Source organism: Gossypium arboreum, chromosome 8 (genome assembly GCF_025698485.1).
Source record: "Gossypium arboreum isolate Shixiya-1 chromosome 8, ASM2569848v2, whole genome shotgun sequence".
NCBI classification, from domain to species: Eukaryota; Viridiplantae; Streptophyta; class Magnoliopsida; order Malvales; family Malvaceae; genus Gossypium; species Gossypium arboreum.
Window position 1 is genome coordinate 141658439 of NC_069077.1, and position 23792 is coordinate 141682230.

Here is a 23792-nt window from a genome sequence, read left to right on the forward strand (position 1 = left end):
AAAATTCAACTAAAATTAAATTGATTCTAACACAAAATTCAACTAAAATTTATATGATAGATTGCACTCGATGTCACTAAATTATTAGAGTATATTTTGGTTAGTTAATTTTAAGAAGTTAGAAAATAGTTATTGAATTATTTGACAATATTCATTTAAATTATTAGTTTGTTAAAATTGTTGTTCTTGTTGTATGATATTTTATGATCACATAATTTAGATCAATCGAAAACTCTCATTTTTTCTCTTCTATTATTCAGTTTTTTTATTAAAAGTTTTGAACATAATAAATCTGAATTAAAAATTAAACAAATTTCTTTTTGATATCGAAAATTATTTGTCAAATTGATTAGAATATAATGTATGTTTTTTTACTCGTCAATAAATATTGATCTGTTGTACCAATTATTGAATCATTACTTGGATTTTATGTTCTCCCTCAAATTTTATAATTCAATTTCTCATTATGTAATTCTCTATATTAATTATAGACTTTAAATAAAAAATATGGGCTTGAACCCATTTACGCAAGTAGAAACTTCAAAGATGGGCTAAAAGAAAGCCCATCAAACCGTAACATCGGGCCTTTAAATTCAACGGCCGAAATTAAATCAGACGGCCACAATAGAAAAAAAAAAAACAAAACAAAAACCCTAGCAACACACTATTTCATCCTTTCTTACAGCAAAGTGCAAACCCTAGCTTCTTCGTTTTCCTCCGCGGCTCCATTTCTCGTTCCCTCAATATCAAAGTAAAAATGAAGGTGGTCGCCGCTTACTTGCTCGCCGTACTCGGAGGAAACGCTTCCCCTTCCGCCGATGACTTGAAGGTTATTCTCGGATCAGGTAATTTTCCTCACTCTTTTTCTTTAATCAGTTTATTTTATCTTTGGAACGTATTTGATCTGAGGTATTTTGCTTGGATGATTTATGGTAGATTTAGCTATGTTATTTTATTTTCATTTTTATGCTTTATTTTTCGATTTGAAATCTCTCTGACCTAACGCTATTCTTTATTTTTATTTGATTAAATACTTCTATTAGTTTCTGTACTTTTCAAAATTATGAATTTAGCCCTTATACTTCTATTTGATCTATTTTAGTTGTATTTTTCTAATTTGAAATTTTAGCCCTCTTCCAAACAGTAATAGTTAAATTTGTTTAGTTAAATTCAATTGTTAGTCCTCTGTTTTGCGTACAATCGTAGATTTGTTCATTTTTTTTTAATTAGACCATTGTAAGTCTTTATAACAAGCTGCATGTCATTAGACATATGATAATAATGCTTATAGCATTAGATTTTAGAAATGGAGTAATTTAACAGTTTGTTGAGCACTAAAATTTTAATATTTAAAAAATACAGGGTCTGTTTGCAGAATTTAACTCTTTCTTTTTAGTTTAAGCTCATTTTTAATTGTACTTAATTCTAGCAAAATTCAAGATTAAGTCCTTTGTATTTAAAAGTAAAAATTAAATCTTCTCTATTATTATTTTTAATTTTAAAATTCTAATCCCATTGTTCGTATTTTTCTATCAGAATTTGCTTATTATCAGGCATGCATATTGTGTTTATACTTCATAATGATTCGCTTCTGTATTTTGTACAATTACATGACTATTGATGGTAAATGTTAATTAAAATTACATGTTTATCAATTTAATTAGGATTTTAAATAAAAAGTAAATATTTTTTAAGTATAAGGATTAAATCTCAAACTTTGTCGCTTATTGTGATAATTTGGGATACTAAACTTTATTGAGTAGTAGGAAAAGTGGCAAATTAGGAATTAATTTCTTGGTGAATTACTCGAATGAATTTATTTTTTTAAATGTTGCAGTTGGTGCTGAGGCTGATGATGATAGGATAGAGTTGCTATTATCCGAAGTTAAAGGCAAAGATATTACCGAGCTAATTGCTAGTGGAAGGGAGAAGTTGGCTTCCGTTCCTTCTGGTGGTGGTGCTGTTGCGGTTGCCGCTCCTGCAGGTGGCGGTGGTGGTGCTGCACCTGCAGCCGAGGCCAAGAAAGAAGAGAAGGTCGAGGAGAAGGAAGAATCTGACGATGTAATCACTTGTACTTAGAATTTTTACGACTTGTATTGATTCTTAATTGGCTTGTTCTTCACTAATCCGATTTCGTATCAATGCAGGATATGGGTTTCAGCCTCTTCGATTAAGCAAGCAAAGCAAATATCAAGGCTTTCTAGGGTCCTTCGTACGTAAGTTTTCAATGTTTTGGATTCTGTAGGTGGACATGGTTTTAACTCTTCTCGGATTTTGTTTGAGAAAGTTTTAGTTAATGACATTAACATTTTGGTTATAATTGCGGCTTTCTGGAATACATGGTTGAGTTTTGTTGAATGATTGTTGATTCTTTTATCGTGTTCTAGCTATGATAATACGGTGGTGATCTGCCGGTGGTTTGATAATTCTCTGGTAGTCGTTTTTATTAAGCTAAACGCACATGTTCTAGATTTCAGATATTCTTGTCATTAGAACTATCAATTAGGCGGGTTGGGTCATTTTGGGTTTTGGTAATTTCTGGTTACTTACAATGTTGGAGCTCAAACCAGTCAAGCTTCTGGTTTCTAGTTCAACATTAACTAACGGAAAATTCAACACTCCACTCCTCAGTTCGATTGGTTTGTCCTATCTAGTTCCAACATTGGTTTACTTGTTCAGGCTGTTTTACTTTCGAGATTGAGGCCCTGTTCTTCATTGCTTTTGGGATCAAAATTACGGTGGAAAAGTGTTTTTTTCCACCCAAATATCATGTCCGAAGATGACAACACAAATCTTAAGAATGTGAAGGTAATAGTTGAAAGTTATAGGGTTCGTAATGTGAAGGGAGAGTGCTTTCAACAACTGAACTTGAATTGATTTGAATCCGATTCAACGTGAATTTTAAGAATGTGAGCTTGAATTGATCAGAATCCGATTCAATGCAAATCTTGAGAATGTGAACTTGAATTGATTTTAACCTAAAATAATCTAAACACGAATGACTTTAAACATGTAACCTAATATTTTGAAAACAAACTTGAATTGATCAAAATTTGCCACTCGAAATCTAAGCTATTATTAGAGTATACTTGTTTTAGGGTATTTGAAAACTAAGAAAGAGGAAGAATCAAGGATGGATCCAATGATTATATTTTTATCTTAAACCTTAAAATTTCGTACAATGAGTAATTTAATAAGCGAATTTTGATTTATCGTGAAATTTGATTTGTAGTTTAAATATATAGCATGAATTTTTTTTTTTTTATATTTTGATAACAATAATTATGTATATGTGCAACATGTAAAGGATAATGTTATATACCAATAATGGTATTAATGATATGTGGAAATTAATTTAAATCAATATTTTAAATATAAAAATTACATATGGATTAAATTGAGATGTAATTCATACATGTTGTAAATGAGTGTTAAAGATGTATTAATAAAGTTAATCGCTATATAATTATATGAATTGTACCAATATTTTAATTTGCATATGGATTTTAATTACCTTATAAACGAATATCTTAAAAACCATATGTATTGCAAATGAGTGTAAAATTCATTATATTAAATAAGGCCGATTAATCGAGAATGTGTGATTTATTCGATTCCATAAGTTTATTAAAACAAATTTTTTGTTAGACTTTGATTTTTTTAAAAAAAATTAGACTTTTCTCAATTTATGAACTTTAACAAGATTATATTACTACATATATATTTAATGTAGTCCTTGTGCTTTTCGGACTCTTGGAATTCAATTATTCTACTTTAATTTATTTAAAATTCAATCGATAACACTATTATTAATTACCAGTGCTATTAATAGGATTTTAATTTTCAAATCAAACAAGTAAAGGGACTAAAGTTCAAAAATCGGAAGACTACATGGACTAGAATCATATTAAAACCATTTATGAATTGGGCCTGTCACTCTCAGCCCATGCAAACTTTTGTATATTTTTATAATATAAGACACCATTTTACCAAACTTAATCCCAATCCCTAAAGGCTCAAAAAAGTCGTTTAGAAATTCTAGGGTTTTTTCCCATAATCTAAGAAAGAAGAGGAAGAATCAAGCTTGATTTTCTCTCAGGTATTCTTTTTATTATTATTATTATTTTCTTCTCATGAATCTGATATCGAAATGTGCTTTAATTCAATTTTGAGGAATTGATTTTTTTTTTTTTTTAAGTTTTCTTATCTTTGAATCTGCTGTTTTGATTTACTGGAAACGCTTTCCCTGATTTTGGGTTTCTTTTTGGTAATTAGAATTGGGTTTATTGGATTCAGACTATGGTATTTGTGGCTTGTGAATGTATTGATTCAAGAACAAAGCAATCAACCTAGCTTCTTTTTTTTTTTGGTTCAAAATAGTGTAAATTAATATTTTAAGGTTGTAAATCCATGAGTAATTGAAACCATATAATCCTTGTTCTAGCCAAATATTCATAAGATTCTCCCCCTGGTGGACTGTAAATTGAGTTTAAACTAGGCTTATTGATCCCCATTTTGTCTGTTCTTATTGCGTTTCTTTAGGAAAAAGGGCACTGATACAATGTGGTTTGTTACCGAGTATTGAAGAGTTTTTTAAGCTTATTCGAGTTAGAATGTATGCATATATGAAAACATTTCTTTATAGGGGCTTCTAGGCTATATTGCAAGGTTGTTTGAAGCAGACTTGGCTGGCCGGGCTACTGGTCCAGAGAAGGGTATTTAACCAGTTGACCCGGGAACTGGTACGGACTGGCTGAACTGAACGGTTAAAGCTGCTGAACCGGCGAACCAGTGTCCTGACTGGTTTGACCACCAGTCTGGTTCTGAAAACCTTGCTATAGTCTATTGTCCACTCTTGTTTAATGTAGCTTTTGTAAAATAGGGGGGAAGACGGGTCGCTGCTGTTTTATCTTGTATTTTGTTGATGTGAGTACTATGGATGTCTGCTTGTTGATGTAAATTCAATTGTTTTATTGGTTAAAATAGATGAAGATAGATACTATGCATGAATGTGCCGATTTGGGGAAAGAGAATAAGTTGGGTTGAGGCTTAGGGAGTTTTGGAAAAATCTTATTCTCTTTTTCGATGTATAACCGAATGTTTAACTTTGTGACAGCAGGATGTCGGAGGCACCATTCAGACCTAGGGAAAAGCTCATCGAGTATCAGAAATATTTTCAAGGCATCCAAAAACACACTTACTTGAAAGGTCGTTACGATAAGATCACATCTGTTGCCATTCCCGCCACTCTAGCAGCAAGTTCCCTGTTTTTAATCGTGAGTTTCATTCGTAATTGTAAAACTATCTTACAACAATTTTAAAACCTCCCATTTGCCAAATAAAAGATCAATGAAACTATAGCTTATGTTGTGTGCTTGTTATTTTTTTCAGGGACGAGGGATCTATAACATGTCTCATGGGATTGGAAAAAAGGAATGAGAGCTCTCACTCATGGTTAGAAGACATGTTTTTCATTTTTTGGGTTTCATTGTAGTATGAAATTGCTTGTTTATTTGCTCTAATAATTGTTTGGTTTTTATGCCAAATGGAGATCTTAAAAGATACCCTTTGGGGTTATGTTTTTTAGTTTGGTTTTGGATTCTCTTGAAAGCTAAATGATAAGAAGCTCAAGGATTCAACATGATATTTTATGATTATTATTGCATAATTTGGATTTGGATTTTGAGTTGTTGGTAAACATGAATATATATCTCAATATGATAAGTGAATTGAAGTTCTTAAACAAAAAAGGTCTTAGTGTTTATCACTTATGTTTGAAGATGATTTACATGTTCTAAAATTGATCTAGTTCGACCGAAGAAATATCGACATTCCTTCAATAGATCCCATTGGCCAAAATGCTTTACCTATCCTGGATTCAATTCAAGTCATGGAAATGCAATAGCTTCTTGGACGTTAAATTCAACAACAGCGTGCTTCAAGTCCTGCTCCTCACCGTCGACAATATCACGAGCTCTATCTTCCTCAATTGCGTCGCTTTCGAGCAATGTTACCACCATATAACGAACCACGTAATGATGTACGCGACCTTCATGGGATGTTTAATCAATGTGCCGAGAACTACTTTAGGACAGACGAAGAAATCACTTACTTGTTTAACAACATATGCAAGGGCGACCCGTTTGACATAGAGAAGAGCTACCAATCGGAAATTTTTGAGGACGTTAACAAGTCTTATCGGTATGATGGCATGTTTGATGGGTCGGATTCAAGCACATATATTCCGACACGTCGTTGTCTTTCCGAATTGACGCAAATTTAAAACAATCTAAATTTGAAGCTATTTGAAACTAAAACGATCTAAACACAAAATAACTTTATCTTAAAAAAAAAAAAACTCAAATTTGAGTTGAACTAGTTTTAAGGTATTGGAAAATTAAGAAAGAGGAAGAAACAGAGGTTAGATTCATCGATGACAAAATTTTATTTTCAAAATATACATGAATTTTCGTGTAAGGAATAATTTGATACGTAAAGTTTAATTTATTGTAATTATAAACATGAAAATTTGATTCGAGGTTTAAATGTATAATATGAAATTTTGATTTCATTTTTTTAAATTTGATAAGGATAATTATCCATATATGCAATATGTAAGGCATAATGTTATAACGATAACGATATTAACAATTTGTGAAAATTGAATTAAATCAATATATAAACGTTTTATATGAATTATGTCAAGATATAATTCTTATGTATTGTAAATGAGTCTTAAAAATTCATTAGGTTAAGTAAGTCAATTGAGAATCATGATTTGTTTGATTCAATAGGTTTATTAAAACAAATTTTTTATTAAAAAATAGATTCTCTGCATATTACAAATTTTATGGTTTTATTAAAAAATAGATTCTCTGCATATTACAATTTTTATGGTTTTATATATTTTTAAAAAATTCCTAATAGATTATGAGATTTATGAACTTTGTCAAGATTATATCACTACATATATATTTAATTTAGTCCTTGTGTTCTTAGGATTTTTAAATTCAATCACTTTACTTTAATTTTCAAGAATTTAATTTTTTATTTTTTCAGATTTAAAATTCAATAGCTAACACAATTAATTAACTTCTACTATATTGAATATATGTTGTCTTTTAATTTTTAAATCTGAACTTTTCAAATTTAATGAAAATTAATTATCAGTGTTATAAATAGGATTTTAATTTTCAAATCAAAAAAGTAAAGGGACTAAAGTTCAAAACTCTGAAGAGTACAGGGACTAAGGTCAAATTAAAACCTCGTATGAATTGGGCCAGCCACTCTCAGCCCATACAAACTTTGGTGTTTTTTTTTTTATAATACAATACACCATTTTCCCGAACTTAATCCAAATCCCTAAAGGCTCAAAAAAGTCGTTTTTTTTCCTAATCTAAGAAAGAAGAGGAAGAATCAAGCTTGGTTTTCTCTCAGGTGTTCATTTCTCTTCTCCTCTTATGAATCCGATATTGAAATGTGTTTTAATTCAATTTTGAGTAATAGATTTTTTTTTTTTTTAGTTTTCTTATCTTTGAATCTGCTGATTTGATTTACTGGAAACGCTTTTCCTGATTTTGTGTAATTAGAATTGGATTTCATCTATGGTATTTGTGGATTGTGAAGGTATTGATTCAAGAACAAAGCAATCAACCTAGCTTTTTTTCTTTTTTTCTTTTTGTTCAAAATAGTGTAAATTAATTGTTTAAGATTGTAAGTCTATGAGTAATTGAAACCAAATAATCCTTGTTGTAGCCAAATATTCATAAAATTCTCCCCCTGGTGGACTGTAAATTGAGTTTGAACTGGGTTTATTGATCCCCATTTTGTCTGTTCTTATTGCATTTCTTTAGGAAAAAGGGCACTGATACAATGAGGTTTGTTACCGAGTATCGAGGGGATTTTAAGTTTATTGGAGTTAGAATGTATGCACATCTGAAAATCTTTCTTTGTAGGGGCTTCTTGAATCTCGAGACGCAAAATTTGATTTCTAGGCTATATTGCAAGGTTGTTTGAAACGTACTAGACTGGCCGAGGTACCGGGCTAGAGAAGGGCATTGAATCAGTTGATCTGGGAACTGGTAATGACTTTTTGAACAAGGCAAAAAACTGGTTGAACTGGCAAACCGGTGTCCTGACTGGTTCGACCACCAGTCTGATTCTGAAAACCTTGCTATAGTGTATTGTCTGCCCTTGTTTAATGTAGCTTTTGTAAAATAGGAGGGAAGATGTTTTCTTGTATTTTGTTGATGCGAGTACTATCAATGTCTGCTTGTTAATATAAATTCAATTGTTTTATTGGTTAAAATAGATGAAGATAGATACTATGCATGAATGTGCCGATTTGGGAAATGAGAATAAGTTGGGTTGAGATTTAGTGAGTTTTGGAAAATCTTATTCTCTTATTTGATGTATAACCGAATGTTTAACTTTGTGACAGCAGAATGTTGGAGGCACCATTCAGACCTAGGGAAAAGCTTATCGAGTATCAGAAATATTTTCAAGGCATCCAAAAACACACTTACTTGAAAGGTCGTTACGATAAGATCACATCTGTCGCCATTCCCGCTGCTCTAGCAGCAAGTTCCCTGTTTTTAATCGTGAGTTTCATTCGTAATTGTAAAACTATCTTACAACAATTTTAAAACCTCCCATTTGCCAAATAAAAGATCAATGAAACTATAGCTTATGTTGTGTGCTTGTTATTTTTTTTCAGGGACGAGGGATCTATAACATGTCTCATGGGATTGGAAAAAAGGAATGAGAGCTCTCACTCATGGTTAGAAGACATGTTTTTCTTTTTTTGGGTTTCATTTTAGCATGAAATTGCTTGTTTATTTGCTCTAATAATTGTTTGGTTTTTATGCCAAATGGAGATCTTAAAAGATACCCTTTGGGGTTATGTTTTTTAGTTTGGTTTTGGTTTCTCTTGAAAAGCTAAATGATAAGAAACTCAATTCAACATGATGTTTTATGATTATTATTGCATAATTTGGATTTGGATTTTGAGTTGTTAATCTTTGGTAGACATTAATGTATATCTCAATATAATAAGTGAATTGAAGCTCCTAAACAAAAAAGGTCTTAATGTTAATCACTTACGTTAAAAGATGATTTACATGTTCTAAAATTGAACTACATTGGGTTTATTATTATTAGCCTTCAATTTTTTTAATCTTTGGTTGCACACATGAAATGTACCCTTAGTTTGCGGTGATTTAATGATTGAATTGAGGTAGGTCTTGGTTGAAGAATGTTTTTCTGGTGACTCCATTAGTAGCAAGGATGTTTGAACTGGACCAGACTGGTTAGTCGGACTGGCTTGGATTGGGAACGGATCGGGGCATTGGTCTGGAAAATGTCTTTGAATCGGTTAGACTGTGAACTGGTACAGGCTTGTTGGACTAGCGGTTGAATTGAGTTTTTTTTTTCCTGAATTTTAATAATATCAGTGACCCGATAATGTAGAATTATTTATGAAATTAAAATCCATTCATGAAGTTTTTTTGGGGGGGGGGGGGGGTGCTTTCATTACGAAATAGCAAATTGATATATAAGAACACAAGTCCTAACATATCTAAAAAAACAATAAGAATGCCTTATCGAAATTAGACCATATTGGACAAACACTTGTTATTTCGGATTTGAGAAAAGAAAAACAAGAACAAAGAAAAAGGAAGAAGGGAAAGGGTGGAGATAAAACCCCACGAGGGATAATATCTATCATTGTCAGGGTGGACAGGTTGATTGTTAGGCAAATGACACTCCTAAAAAAGTATTAAACCATTTCATGTTCCAAGCCTGGAAAGTTTGAGTTTTGAGCCTCGTTCTCACATACTTTCTGTGAATTAATTCGGCTTTGATTTGGAGGTAATATGAATTAATTGGGCTTTTATTTGGAGGTAATATATGAAAAACACACAAATTACACGTGTGAATTTATGAGTGTGTGGTATGTCCACGTCTAAGACGCGTAAAAAATGAAAAAACGGCTGCAAGCTCGTGTCATTTTTACTGGAAACACTATCAAAGGATTGGTCTATTGTAATTTCATCCTCATCAAAATATCTAACACAAAGCCCTTGTCTGATCGACAAGTGTTCCATTGCTTCCCACCGTAAAGCAGTTATCAACCACACAAAAAATTAGCCTTTATTTTATTACTCATAATATTCGTTGTCTTTGAAGTAAAGCTTAGCTATGGCTATGGGCCTGCCCCCTGTTTTTTTGTCTTGTCAACTGTACCCGACATCCCTTTCTTTTTTTTCTTCAACTATTTCCTCCGTCCAAATCCATTGTTGGGATTCTTGTCTTTATCAATGGTAGACTTTTGTCTATATATATATATATATATATATATATATATATATTAGCTCTTCTTAACTCATGTATATATGAATATCCAAGCACAATACGTACTTGCTTTGATCCTTTTTTTGGAGTTAAAAGAAGAGAGAAAGGAAGGCTGGAATCGTTTACTCGAATGACGAAGGTTTATCCCAACGCTAGTTTTACAGGCAGGGTGCCGCCGTGTAAGGCGGAGATGAAGGAGGAGGTTATGACGGTGTGGAAGAAGTCGTTGATATTCAACTGCAATGGGTTCACGGTGTTTGATGGTAAAGGTGATTTGGTATATAGGGTGGATAATTATATGGAAGGGAATAAAGGATCCATCCTTCTTATGGATGCTAATGGCAAAGCACTACTCACTATCCGTCGTAAGGTATTATTATAAGCTTACGTTTTCTGGTTTAATTCTTGATTTGGTCCTTCTATTATGCTCGAATTTAGGGTTTAGCGTCTATATTTTTAGTTTCGCAGAATTTGATCTCTTGATAATTACTTCAAATAATATTGGTTTGAGACCAATATTAGATTGCGACAAATCATAGATTATGCGAGTCAAAGAAAATTGTGTAAAAACATATTTATAAAGAAATTATGTAAGAAACAGATGGATCAAATGACAAAATTGAGGCTTTGAAGATCTTGATGTCTTAGGTACAAAGATTACTCATATGTGAATTCATTTCGTGTTTAAATTATTTTTATAGATTTTATATAAAATTTATAAAAATATAAACACCCTTGTAATAATATTTGCTACTTTTAAATAGACGAATTTTGTAATTATTTTTCGTAGAGTTATTATCTGGTTGATTTGCGACATTAACTTAATTAAAGTCTTAAATATAATATAGATAATTAATAGTCTAGCTAATGACATTATAAAATTGATGAATCAAGTTTATATTAAAGGAAAGTATAAAGACTAAATCTGAAATTTAATAATATTAAAGGGATCAAAATCGGGATTTTACTTTCAGCTTAAATCTAAGTCAGTAAGTCATTCATCATTTACATTAGGTTAAAATATGCTACTAATTTTTATACTATGACAAAACTTTGAGATTTATTTTCTGTACTTAAAAATTAAAAATTATGTTACATTTTCAATTTAGAAATGTCCATCCAAACAGTAATATCATTAGTATTCAAAATTTTGGTAAGATTTAATGTATTTGGAATAAATTTCAATTTTGGTAAACAGGGCCTAACAGTATAATTTGACCTTTCTATTCTGTCAGAAAATGAGCCTGGGACTGGGTGACAATTGGCTAGTTTATGAAGGAGAAGAAACCATGGCGATTCCTCGACTTTCAGTCAAGAAATCAGTGAACATCTTTAACAACAAGTGCTTGGCTTACGTTACCGCCGGCGAGAGTGATGGTCGGAATAACAAAACAATGTACGAGATCGAGGGGTCTTATACCCGACGATGTTGCGCCGTGTTGGATGACAGGCGGAGGATAGCGGCAGAGATAAAGCGGAAAGAGGGTGGCAGCGGGGTCGCCTTCGGAACCGACATTTTCCGCCTTGTTGTTCAGCCTAATAATATTAGGACGGATTTTGCAATGGCTTTAGTTATTCTTCTTGATCAAATGTTCTAAACTTTAGATTCATACATATATACACATGTATGTAAAACTACGATAGAGGTCTCTGGATTTATTGTGAAATTATATTTTACCCTTTTTTTTTAAAAAATAAATTACATATGAAAATCTTAAACTCTCGAAATGATTGTTACACACAATAAAATAAAATAAATAAATTAACAAGTTTAGACAAAATTTGCATTTTGAACAATACATTAGAAGAAATTATTTTATATACCTTTCCCACTATATGCATTTATAGTCACTTTTCAATTATTTAATGACATTTCAGAAATTTTTTCTATATTATTGATACATAATTTTAGTAAATTTTACCATACATCCTAAACTTTGAATCTTAAACTCCAAATCAAAAACCTCTAACTTTAAACTCTAAACCTTAATCCCGAACTTTAAACCTTAAGCACTAAACTAAAACATCAAATATTGAATCTTAAACCTTAAACTAAGTTCAAAGTTCAAGATTTATGTTCGGAGTATAATGTTTGGGGTTTAAGATTCGAAGTACAAGGTCAAAATTCAATTTTAGGTTTGAGATAAATAATTATCAAAATTATGGGTCAATTATATAAAAAAAATTATTAAAATGTAATTAAATAATTTCTCGTAGTTTCTTCCTAGTTTCCCACGGTGTTAAAAGGCAGAAGACAAATTTTGTTATCTCGTAATCCTCAAGGATAATGGTTGGCACTAAGTGAAAAGTGTAAGAAAATTTTTGTAGTTTCAATGCTATGAATAAAATAAAAAATGAAATGTCAAGTAGTTTACATATGAATCATGTTCTTAGTTCCTTCCTTCATAGCTTCATTGTAAAGATGTTGACTCCCACTATTATTATTTACATTCATCTTTAAAAACCCTAAGTTTATTGCAGTTGCTTCATGCAATTCAAGCAAATGGGCATACAAATGGTGTCAATCGAAAAAGGAAAGAGTGAAGAAATGGAAGGCACTAGCCATGGAGAGAACTTGCATCATGTTATCACAATCATGGAAGAAAAAATCAATCAACCGCCTAGACGGTTGAGTGAAAATGCCGGTAACGAGTTTTGTTGCAGTTTTCGAGTCCCCGAAAGCTTTGTTGGGATCAATAAAAAGGCTTATCAACCGCATATTGTTTCCATCGGTCCTTACCATTACGGGAAAGATCATCTCGAGATGATGCAAGAGCATAAATGGAGGTTCTTGGGATCGTTTCTTCGTCGAACACGGCGACACAATGTTGACCTCGTTCGCCTATTTCGAGCTTTGGAACAGATGGAAGAAAGGATAAGGGAATGCTACTCAGAAATGATCGAAATCGACAAAAACAGTCTCGTCAAGATGATGGTTCTCGACGGGTGTTTCATTGTTGAACTCTTTTGTATTGTTGGAGGATTATCTGATACTAATATTGATGATCCAATATTTAATATGCAATGGATTTTGACGTTTATAATGCGTGATCTTCTTAGGCTAGAAAATCAAATCCCCTTTTTCGTACTCGAAACCTTGTTCAAACTATCGATTTCGGGTTCAGATCGAAAAAATGTCCGTTCGTTAACTCAGCTTAGCCTCGAGTTTTTTAATTACATGGTACAAAGACCCGTCGAAGTCATCGAGTATCACGCTGATCTAATCGGAAAACATTTACTCGATCTATTTCGTATGAGTTTTCTCCCATCTTCTTCTCAAGTAACACCAAGAAATCGTACTACTTCTTCCTCCGGAGAACTGTCTAGGAACACTAGTTCTACTGAGAGAACATCAACGATTAGTCCTTGTCTGTCCGAAGAAACATCGAAAATGAGTACTAGTTCGACCGAAGAGCCATCGACATTCCTTCAATTGATCCCGTCGGCCAAAAAGCTTCACCTAGCCGGGATTCAATTCAAGCCGGGGAAAAGCGATAGCTTCTTAGACGTTAAATTCAACAACGGCGTGCTTCAAATCCCGCTCCTCACCATCGATGATTTCTCGAGCTCGGTCTTCCTGAATTGCGTCGCTTTCGAGCAATGTTACCACTACATAACGAACCATGTAACAACGTACGCGACCTTCATGGGATGTTTAATCAACACGCCAAGTGACGCCGGGTTCTTATGTGACCACAAAATCATCGAGAACTACTTCGGGACCGACGAAGAAATCGCTCGCTTCTTTAATAACATACGCAAGGACGTGGCATTCGACATAGAGAAGAGTTACCTATCTAAACTTTTTGAGGACGTTAATGAGTATTATCGGAACGACTGGCATGTCCGATGGGCAGGATTCAAGCACACGTATTTTGACACGCCATGGTCTTTCATGTCGGCCATGGCCTTTCATGTCGGCCATGGCTGCCCTTATACTCTTAATATTAACCTTGATTCAAGCCTTCTTTGGTATGTATCCATACATTTTTAAAGTTATAAAATTTTAATGTAATACAATAATAAATTGCACTTCGACGTTTTAAAAATAATAATTTTTTTTTTTGTTATTTCATCCTTAACGATTATATGAATCAACATAATGTTGCAAACAATAAGACAAAGATTGGCACATTGTCCTTGGTTTTCTGAGTTCATCTCTAGGATTTGTTGTTCTAAATTGATTCCAAATTCCAAAAAAATGTTATTAACTTATCAAAATATTTGTATTATATCAATTTGGTACTTTCGTCACCCTAACTATATTAATTTGGGCTTTGAATGTCAATTTAAGTCTAAGGTAGAACATATTTAAGATATATGGATCAAATTGCAAATTTATGTGTATTAACTGCATAGATAACTTTAATCTAACATATATAAAAAAGAAAAGAAATTGGCATTATAATTTTTATTGACAATATGTTTTTTAACAGATTAAATCAAAGTTGCTCATGCAATAGGTACATGCATTTACAATTTATTTCAAGTGTTTTAAATTTATGATCGATACGTTATTAATATTTTGAGGACTGAATTAGAATATTTAATCTGAAGACTAATTTAAAATCTGAGCTATAATTTAAGATGTTTGGTGGATTTAATCCTAAAAATTATTAAGCAATAAAATAAAGAAGAGTAATTTGGACTCCATTTGGAAATTCAAAAGAGGGAAGAAATTGTTGCTTAGAAGCTAAACCATTTAACTTTGACTAACCATTAATTTGTTAATTAATTGAAATCTGTCAAATTGCATTGATTCATGAGTGCATGTCTGAATTTCTTAGAAATTTATGAGGAAGACCATATTAAAATTTTTTTAAAATTAAATACACAGCAAATTGCCGAATGAGTATTAGTTTGATTGGCATGGACATTGTTGCCAATGCAAGAATACGTGGGTTTGAGTGCGCTGAAGTATAATATTATCTTCCTATTTATGGATTGGGGAGAAGCAATGGGTAATTTTAAGTATTGTATAATAAAAAAGAAACATTAGAACCTATAATGAAATTTCATTTTTTAAACAAGTTGGTCAAATTGCAAATCATTTTTAGTTTGACTCTAATTTGTTTATATGGTAAGTATACATATATACTTACAATTTGATCCATGTATTTTAAAGTTATTTCACGCAAAATCTAAACTGGTATTTAATACATTGATTGCTATACTAAAATAAGACTTAATTGATATAATATGTAACCCAAAAAGATTAATTTTTATTGAATACAAAGCCGACACTGAACTATAAACGTACCTATTACCCCATTTGATGTGCAAAAAGAGCCAAAAGGAATACGATTATCGTTGAGGACAATTTCACTGTGATGAGGTGAGACTAGAGGTAAAAAGACTTTGCCTTTTTGGCCCTTTCAGTAATGGTTCCCATTATGCCAATTACTACACCATCAAAGTTGAACTGAAGTTTCATCTCTTGATTTACGGCAAGTTCAAGTATTTGAAGAGACTATTTAGGATATGAACTTACAGAATTGGAACACCTTACAAAGTTAGATCGTAGTGACACACGATCACCAAAGGAAACGATGTCCATTTTGCCTAGAGGTTCAAACCCTACCATAGACAAAATGACCACCATTTCATGACCATGCACCATTTACGATCTGACTTGGCGAGACTCTCAACTCTATGAACCTGCATCCAAAGCGATCTCTTTAGTCTCCACAAAGTCGGGAGACAAAATCTCAACCTGACCTAAAGATAGTATGAACCTGTTGAGCTGCCCATCGGCTTTAGACAAACGAACATCAATCCACTGAGGGGTTCGTCAACTTCGGATAAACAATACTTCAAAGACTTCTTTAAAAGGAATCGATCTTCCATAATCAGTGGGCAAAAGTTGGTCACGTGTCAAGAAGAATCTCATACCTTATCCATACATAAAGTTGACTCGACATTTGTCTTGACAGAAGTAACTTGGTACACAGTGAATAGAGTGGACTGGAAGTTGACACACAAATAATTGGTGCTGGTGTGTGTATATGTATATGTATACATAAATTTATGAGGCTAATAGGTTATGTAAATAATTAATGGCAGGGTTCAAGCATCTTGTTATCGTTAAGTTTAAGGAAGATGTGGTTGTGGAAGACATACTTAAAGGGATGCAAAAACTTGTTTCAGAGATTGATGCTGTCAAGTCCTTTGAATGGTAAAGAAAGAAATTTTTTTTGGCTTTTTTGGTTCATTATGATTTTTACTGATTTTTCTTACAGGGGACAAGACATTGAAGGTGAAGAGATGCTTAGGCAAGGATTTACTCATGCTTTTTTAATGACATTCGAAGACAAACAAGGTTACACTGCGTTTGTTGGTCACCCCTGTCATGTTGAATTCTCTGCAACGTTTTCTACGGCCATTGACAAGATCGTATTGCTTGATTTCCCATCTGTTGTTGCAAAGGCTGCAACATGATTTTTATGAAGAAATTAGTAAACGACTGTTTTTAATTTCTTATTGTATATCTCTCTATGCATCTACGTGTTATGGCTTGTATGAATGGATTCGATATATATTCCGACATTTATACAACTAATCCTCTATATATATATATATATATATATATATATAAATTGAGCATGTATTTGTATTCAAGACTGTTGAATTTGTCGAGGGATTTTTTACTTTTCGTCTGTTTGAAGCTAGTGAATCTCTTAACTAGTTGTTTTTGTGGGAATTTTGTCTTTTGACTCTGTCAAAATCTCGAGTGCCAAAGAGGCAATAGATATGCAAAATGAGAGTGTCTCATTAAAGGTCCGAGAAGGTGAACCATGCACAACAGCCGTTATTTGAGTTGAACCTATATAGTAAAGCATAGTACTCATTTTCACCAATAATTGCCCTTGTATATGGGTGAGAATGCTATAAACTTCAGGGCATCGGATTGTGTTCAACCATACTAACTTTGCATGATTCACCTTATCATGCACCGATCAACAAAGGTAAAATCAGAAAATTTTTAGGGTTAGAATTATGTTATAAATTTTGATAAGAGTTAAAATGTAATTTCACCATTGTATTAGCTAATATCTTTTTTATTAAAGGATTAAATTAAAATCTTATCAATGTAAAATTTCAATTATAGAGGTCAAGACCCTTGCCTCCTCCCCCTTGTCGCGCCCCTGCTTGACAGAGAGTTCTTGCTCTTTGAACTCATTGCACTTAGACTCTCGATATAGTCTAGAAAGAATATTGAGATTTAAATTTTAAATTAATTGAAAATTACTTATAAATTGATTAAGTTAGATTTTGAGTTCAATTTTTGAGATAAACTTAAAAACTAAGTAAGATTAACATGAGATTTGCAAATCATGTCTTGAGTTTAGTGCCAAAACTCATGTAAGTTCAAATAGATTGATATTAGAGTTTAAGAATGTATCACCATATTTCTAATCCATTCCCCTTCTCTATTATAATGTAATTGTTTTATATCGAAAAAATCATCAAAAATCTTATAAACATCATTTCTTTCGTTTTGCTTTAAATTGAATAATTATTTTATACATTGAAAAAGAAAATTTTTATTCTTATTTTTGTATGATGACAACTATAGTGAGAATTTTTAAAATGAGAACCAAAAATGATCTTAGCCATTAAATCAAAATAAACCGCTTAAATTTTGTGTTTATCTTACCTTATTAAAATAAAACCAATAACACCCAATCCTTCTTTTTGATTTTATTCTTTTCACAGTGTAATTGATGCATCAAGATGAAAAATAAAATAGATAATCTTTACTTTAAGATTTATTTTCCTTTTTTTTGAGAAAAATTTAGAATGGAAGGCAAGATATTAAGGTTATGAAGATTAATCAATTTGTGTATTAAGTATTTGTTTTTATTGAAAAATCGGTCAACCATCTTATTCTTAAAAAATTAAAATTTTTTTTATTTGTTGAGCAAAAATAAGTACTTGAAATCAACCTAGAAAAAAACCCCAATTTTTTAAAAATGAAATGGTCGACTATTTTTTTCAATCAAGAAAACCAAATACCTAATACCTAACTTGATTGATCTTTTTTTTTTTTTTTTACAAAAGAGAGGTTAACTCTAATTAATATAAAGTGAGATTACACTATATCAGGAATATCATCATGTATAGATTGAAGGATTTCATTCGAGGGCGGTATGAATGTAACAATGTAACATTGCCCAAAAATCTTGAGATTGTCAATTTTGCCAAACCATCCAATTTGTTTTTAAAAAAAATTAAATCCTTTTTTAAACAGAAGACCTCAATTACATGATGAAAAGATTAGGTGTTGCTGGTTTTATTTTAATAAAATAAGATAAATACAAAATCTAAAGCTTTTAACACAATAATCCCATAAATAGGAGGATAATACTTTTCAACATATTCGAACTCATATATTCGTACATTAATAATAATACCCATATCGATCGAGGCAAAACTCAAACAGCATGATTACTATCTCTTTGTATAGCATTGTTTACTTAATTAAATTTGTTAATTATGTTCTGAATATTTTATGTTTGATTTTAGAAGAAAATACTATAGATAAGGTTTCGAAATTCACAAATTATATAAAAAAATTTTAAATATTGTCATATATTTCATATTTTATAATATTTATTTTAAATTACACTGCCTATACATCATCAATAATTCAGTAGTGAAAGTATCTTGCACCAGATAAGTATGTAGGATTTAAGTACATATTGACAATTAAAATGAATCATCGTCCACCGTTGATCTCGTAATCGGTATAGACCATCTCCCTAGATGCGCAGTGTAGTTTATGCACCGGATAATGCCTCTACCAGTTGGACCGTCCGGGAAATCTACGACACTAATACTCCCTGCATCAAGATGGAATGATCCCAGCCATTCTTCTGTAAGGTTTAGGCAGTGTCCTATCAACGCTATGTGCGCTACGGGGTGAGCTACGGCAACAACGATCTTTTCTTCTTCAGATTCGTCAGATAGTTCGGTGAGCAATGAATGCCAGGCTTGTCCAGATCGCTCCCGTAGTGTTGATGTGACTCTATCATCTAATCCATTTAACCAACCAGGGCGTAGATATGAAACATCGGTTGTGTCCTGCAGGTATCATCTATGACATTAAATGATTGAACAGTCAGATAATCGAGATTCCTAATTCTTCGTTCCCTAAATGGAAATCGAAGTATCGTACCTTTGTCGATGGCTGAAAGATTTCGGCAACATCAAGGTCCGGTATATTCTTCATTTCTACATACCGAGGAACACAATCGGCGCCCAAGCAATCAGCAGCTTCTTGTACCTACAATGTAGAAAGCTTTTCGGAATTACAGAACTCGAAAACTTACTAGCATTGTCTTGTTTGCTGAGTTAAACAAGAGCTTACTTGGGATATGATAGTTGCTGTTTGAGCACAGGCATTGTTCGGGCTGCTAATTATGGTACTCACTTTCAGATCGAGAAGCAGCTCGGCGGTTTTCTGGGCCTGTTAAGAACAATGAATTGAGTTCAATAATATGACTCGAGAAAATTAATCGACAAATGCTACTAATCTTATATACCTGTATAACCCCAAGCATGTTCATTTGTTGATCACCTAACTTTGAAACAGTGGCCTGTGGAATAATCGAGTCAGACTATTCATTCGGTACGAACCGAAGGGCAAGCTACCGAGCTATTGTACGCATACCTCTGAATCTTGTGTTGATCCTTGACAAACGAGTATAATCCGTCTACTGGTCCTTCTTCCTGCAGAGCTCCCGGTAGCAACAGGTGATCCCGGTGTCTGCAACAAATAATAATCAAATAGAACGAGACCGACTGCAGTTGCATAAACAAAAAAACACTTCCCGTAAATTCAGAAGTTCAGCTCATAACCTATTGATCATGATATCAGAGGAGAAGGCAGGGGGAAAGCAAGGGCCTTAGCCCCCTCTAAAATGAGAAAATTTGATTTAGACTTCAAAATTTATAAAATTTAAAGTTAGTACCAGTAAAATGAGACCAATCGCAGTTGCATAAACGAAAAAAACTTCTTGGAAATTCGGAAATTCAGCTCATAACATATTGATCATGATATATACATGTTGAGATCAGAATGCCAAAGGTACCGAGTACAATTTGGTGACCAACAATATGCATGAAAATAGCTATAGAGTTGCCATTCATCGGTAATTGTACTGTACCTGGTTTAAACGATTGAGACAGATAAGCGGAGACCCTCCATCAGGACGTGGGATGAAATCGAGCACACTTACGCCGCAATTGCTCTGAAGTAAAATCCTAAAGTACTCAGTTCCCAATCCTGATACATCAACAAAGGTGAAAACATAAGTAAAAACCCACCGTTCTCTTCAGTTACGTCTACACCAATTTGAACCAACATTCCCTCGCACTCTACGTAACAGATATATGTAACTATTACCAATTGCTGTAGCAACAAGAGCTTGATTAACAGCATTGTGAGCAACCACAAGAACAGATTTGCTTTCATGAGCAAGGATTTTAGTCCAACAATTCCTAGCACGCCCCCATAACTCTCTGACGGGATAATGACCATCGATGTTGAAATTCGCAGCATCGACTTGCCATTGCCGAAAAGCCGGACCGAACTTGGCTTTCCCTTCATGCTTTAAAAGGCCCTAAAATCCGCCAATAAACTGAGATAAAAAATTATCATCACAAGACATTAAACTTTCCTAACCAAATATATATACACTTGGCATTATGAGTTTCAATTAACACAAAACACACATTGATGATTGAAAGAAAAAAAAAAAAAAAAAAACATACTTGAAATGAATAAAGATCGATTTCTCTTAAATCAGAGTCTGTTATTATCTCGTCTTCTCGTGTCCCCCATATGATTTCAGCTGTTCTTTTTGACCGAATCAGAGGGCTGAAAGACATGAAAGAAAATCAACCCTTTTAAGAGTTCATAAGAAAAGAAATCCTATGATTTGAACTCAACATGCATTAAATCTTTTATACAATTGAATTAACACAGTAATTAATTATCCTGATTTTTACCTATTTATTAACAATACATTTCGTGTTCATATAAGATAAAATTTCATATTTTAATTCTTCAGAAGATTATGATCCTAATTGCCCAAATATATGTATGAACTTCACTCTTTTATGCAGCCATTTACCATTCTTTTTTATATTATTTAAAAATGAGTTTCAAATAAAATGTAAATATTCAAATTAGATTTTGCTAAAGTATCCCAAGTGACCAAAGTGTTTTATTATACATTGTAAATTTTAAAATAATTGTCAACTTTTAAATTAAATAAAATTATATTATTACTTTAAACAGTATACCAACACTAAATCTAAGGAAACTGAAAAGAAATACCTGGAGAAGCAAATATCAAAGGAATCGTCGATGAGCATTTGGCGGGAAGTCTCAGCCTGAGCTTCACCTTTCTTAGTCAAAACAGAGAAATTAGAGCTCCCTTGGATCCTACCTTCCTCATTCCACGTGCTCTGCCCGTGTCTAACCAGAACCACTCTCTTCGCTGCTTTTATCGGCGGAAACGGAACCGACACGCAAAGCTCCGATCTCAGCTTACTGTCTTCCGCCATCGTCGGCGATTTGTCGATCTCTTGGAGACTCGACGATGACCGAACGGTGAACGGACTTCGACGCTTTGTAGGGAGATGGTGGTCTCGGCCGTGGAGAAGCAGAGAAGCATTTGCGAGGGATATCATTTTGGATTTATTATTATTTTTAATTATTGGAGAATTTTGGTTTTTATATTACGATTTTCAGTTTTTTTTTTTTTTAATTGTATGGTTACCGTTGTTTCTATCGAGTTCATGAGCTAAACCGCCACCTAGATTTTTTTTTTTATTAAAGAAAAGAGTTAATATATTATTTGGTATATGAGTTTAGATTAAATGTTCAATTTGGTACTTAAGTTTGAATTTAATATCCGCTTTGGTACTTGATTTTTTTTCAATTTGATACTTGAGTTAATTTTCTTGTCTTGGTTAAATATATAAATTTGGTTCCAATATTCAATTTGGTACTTGAGTTTTTTTCTGTCTCAAGTAAGTACCTATGTTTTTTTACTAGAGAATACATGTCAAACATTCATTGGACCACATTATACAATTCGGATTGGATGCTAAATTAAACATTGAAGTCAAACTTAGGTACCAATTTAAGACTAAATAAAACACATATACCAAATTAAACATTAAAACCAAATTCAAGTACCAAATTATATATTAACCCAAAAACATAAAATTAATTTTTCCTATGTTTTGTAGGTGAATTTTTCAAAGATTTCTCAAACTATTCTTTTTTAATTTCAAAATTGATCTTTAAATTTCAAAACATTCTAAATTGAGTGCTCATAGCATCAATATTTCATCAATCAATTCTTTTACCAATTTAACATTAAATGCCAACTCGACTTTGACTTGGAGTATATTTAAATCATATGAATGAGATTGTAAATTTGAATGTATCTACTATTTGAATAATTTGGATCGACATATAAAAAATAAATAATTTTTTTGTAGCAATTAATATTGTTTTGATCTTAAATTAATACAGAGTAATTTAATTTTCTTTCTTACCGAAATTTCAATTTGTTTCCATTGTTTCGATGTGTTTTGATCCATTTCAACTAATACCGATTTGCATCAATGTATACCAACTAATATGTGGGTGCAAGATTTTAATATTTGTAATGTAACATTTAAAAATAAAATATAATCATTTACTTAAACTAAATTAATGATTTAAAACTCATATTTGCATATAAATATATTTATATGTATATATTAAAATATTTAAAAAAACTCAAAATAATACGTCAAAGCACACATATACCAATACATATCAATATTAAAATAAAAACAATACATCCATCAATGTGGTACTAACTACCCGGTATCAATAAAATTTAAGATTGATAATATTTAACACGTCATATGCAAATTATTCATTAAATATGTCTACACATTTTTATAAATTGATTTGCAAGTTTTAGATATTATCTATGTCGATTGAGTTAGCGTTTAACATTCAAGCTAATGACCGGGCTAATAGAAAGATTTGATTAATAAAATATTAATGTTTTAAAGACTCAATTAAAATGTTACGAAGCTCTAAGCTCAAAAGCCTATGTTCAATTCAATAATATTGGTATCTTTAAGATAATGTAAAGCTTTAACCCAAGCTCGAAACTTGGTGTATAAAAAATTATTGACAAATAAATATTAAAGATACGATGAAGTTTAACGTTTTTGTATTGATAAAAAAGTCTATTGAATATTGAATAGCGTATAACAAGATAACATAGTCTATCATGTAAAAGTGTAAAATTACATTTTCATAACCTAATAAAATAATAAGATAAAAAAAGAAAATTAAGGAAAAATTGAAAATAAAACAAACAAATTCCCTTAAACCGTAAATAAAATAAATATTTTTTTTT

The 23792-nt window shown here is 32.0% G+C and overlaps 7 protein-coding genes across 9 annotated transcripts; 6 read left to right on the forward strand and 1 right to left on the reverse strand.

Moving 5' to 3' along the window:
• The first annotated feature begins 601 nt into the window (after positions 1-601).
• LOC108465299 (60S acidic ribosomal protein P2A-like) lies at positions 602-2320 on the forward strand. The gene is made up of 3 exons (XM_017765621.2): positions 602-845; positions 1838-2061; positions 2148-2320. Exons 1-3 carry the CDS (start codon positions 758-760, stop codon positions 2172-2174), a joined length of 339 nt encoding a protein of 112 aa, XP_017621110.1. The 5' UTR covers positions 602-757; the 3' UTR covers positions 2175-2320.
• A 1644-nt stretch (positions 2321-3964) lies between these two features.
• On the forward strand, positions 3965-5644 carry LOC108465293 (uncharacterized). Of its 2 annotated transcripts, none has more exons than XM_017765613.2 (3): positions 3965-4099; positions 5120-5276; positions 5392-5644. In XM_017765613.2, exons 2-3 carry the CDS (start codon positions 5121-5123, stop codon positions 5437-5439), a joined length of 204 nt encoding a protein of 67 aa, XP_017621102.1. In that variant the 5' UTR covers positions 3965-4099; position 5120; the 3' UTR covers positions 5440-5644. The 2 variants fall into 2 exon arrangements, with proteins under 2 accessions (XP_017621102.1, XP_017621103.1); XM_017765614.2 differs by having other exon boundaries at positions 3975-4099; positions 5117-5276.
• Positions 5645-7294: 1650 nt separating this feature from the next.
• Positions 7295-9017, forward strand: LOC108465292 (uncharacterized). Of its 2 annotated transcripts, none has more exons than XM_017765609.2 (3): positions 7295-7437; positions 8444-8600; positions 8717-9017. In XM_017765609.2, exons 2-3 carry the CDS (start codon positions 8445-8447, stop codon positions 8762-8764), a joined length of 204 nt encoding a protein of 67 aa, XP_017621098.1. In that variant the 5' UTR covers positions 7295-7437; position 8444; the 3' UTR covers positions 8765-9017. The 2 variants fall into 2 exon arrangements, with proteins under 2 accessions (XP_017621098.1, XP_017621099.1); XM_017765610.2 differs by having other exon boundaries at positions 7326-7437; positions 8441-8600.
• A 1193-nt stretch (positions 9018-10210) lies between these two features.
• LOC108465297 (protein LURP-one-related 8-like) lies at positions 10211-12065 on the forward strand. Its single transcript, XM_017765618.2, has 2 exons — positions 10211-10723; positions 11589-12065. Exons 1-2 carry the CDS (start codon positions 10484-10486, stop codon positions 11949-11951), a joined length of 603 nt encoding a protein of 200 aa, XP_017621107.1. The 5' UTR covers positions 10211-10483; the 3' UTR covers positions 11952-12065.
• Positions 12066-12847: 782 nt separating this feature from the next.
• On the forward strand, positions 12848-14389 carry LOC108465295 (UPF0481 protein At3g47200-like). The gene has a single exon (XM_017765616.2). It carries the CDS (start codon positions 12857-12859, stop codon positions 14345-14347), a length of 1491 nt encoding a protein of 496 aa, XP_017621105.2. The 5' UTR covers positions 12848-12856; the 3' UTR covers positions 14348-14389.
• A 1917-nt stretch (positions 14390-16306) lies between these two features.
• LOC108465294 (stress-response A/B barrel domain-containing protein At5g22580-like) lies at positions 16307-16956 on the forward strand. Its single transcript, XM_017765615.2, has 2 exons — positions 16307-16528; positions 16593-16956. Exons 1-2 carry the CDS (start codon positions 16410-16412, stop codon positions 16789-16791), a joined length of 318 nt encoding a protein of 105 aa, XP_017621104.1. The 5' UTR covers positions 16307-16409; the 3' UTR covers positions 16792-16956.
• Positions 16957-18916: 1960 nt separating this feature from the next.
• LOC108465291 (probable 2-carboxy-D-arabinitol-1-phosphatase) lies at positions 18917-22130 on the reverse strand. Its single transcript, XM_017765608.2, has 9 exons — positions 21698-22130; positions 21130-21235; positions 20762-20978; positions 20523-20641; positions 20027-20122; positions 19899-19952; positions 19724-19822; positions 19532-19639; positions 18917-19437 (listed from the first exon to the last, which is right to left on the reverse strand). The coding sequence occupies exons 1-9, from the start codon at positions 22051-22053 to the stop codon at positions 19063-19065; spliced, it is 1530 nt and encodes a 509-aa protein (XP_017621097.1). The 5' UTR covers positions 22054-22130; the 3' UTR covers positions 18917-19062.
• Positions 22131-23792: the final 1662 nt, after the last annotated feature.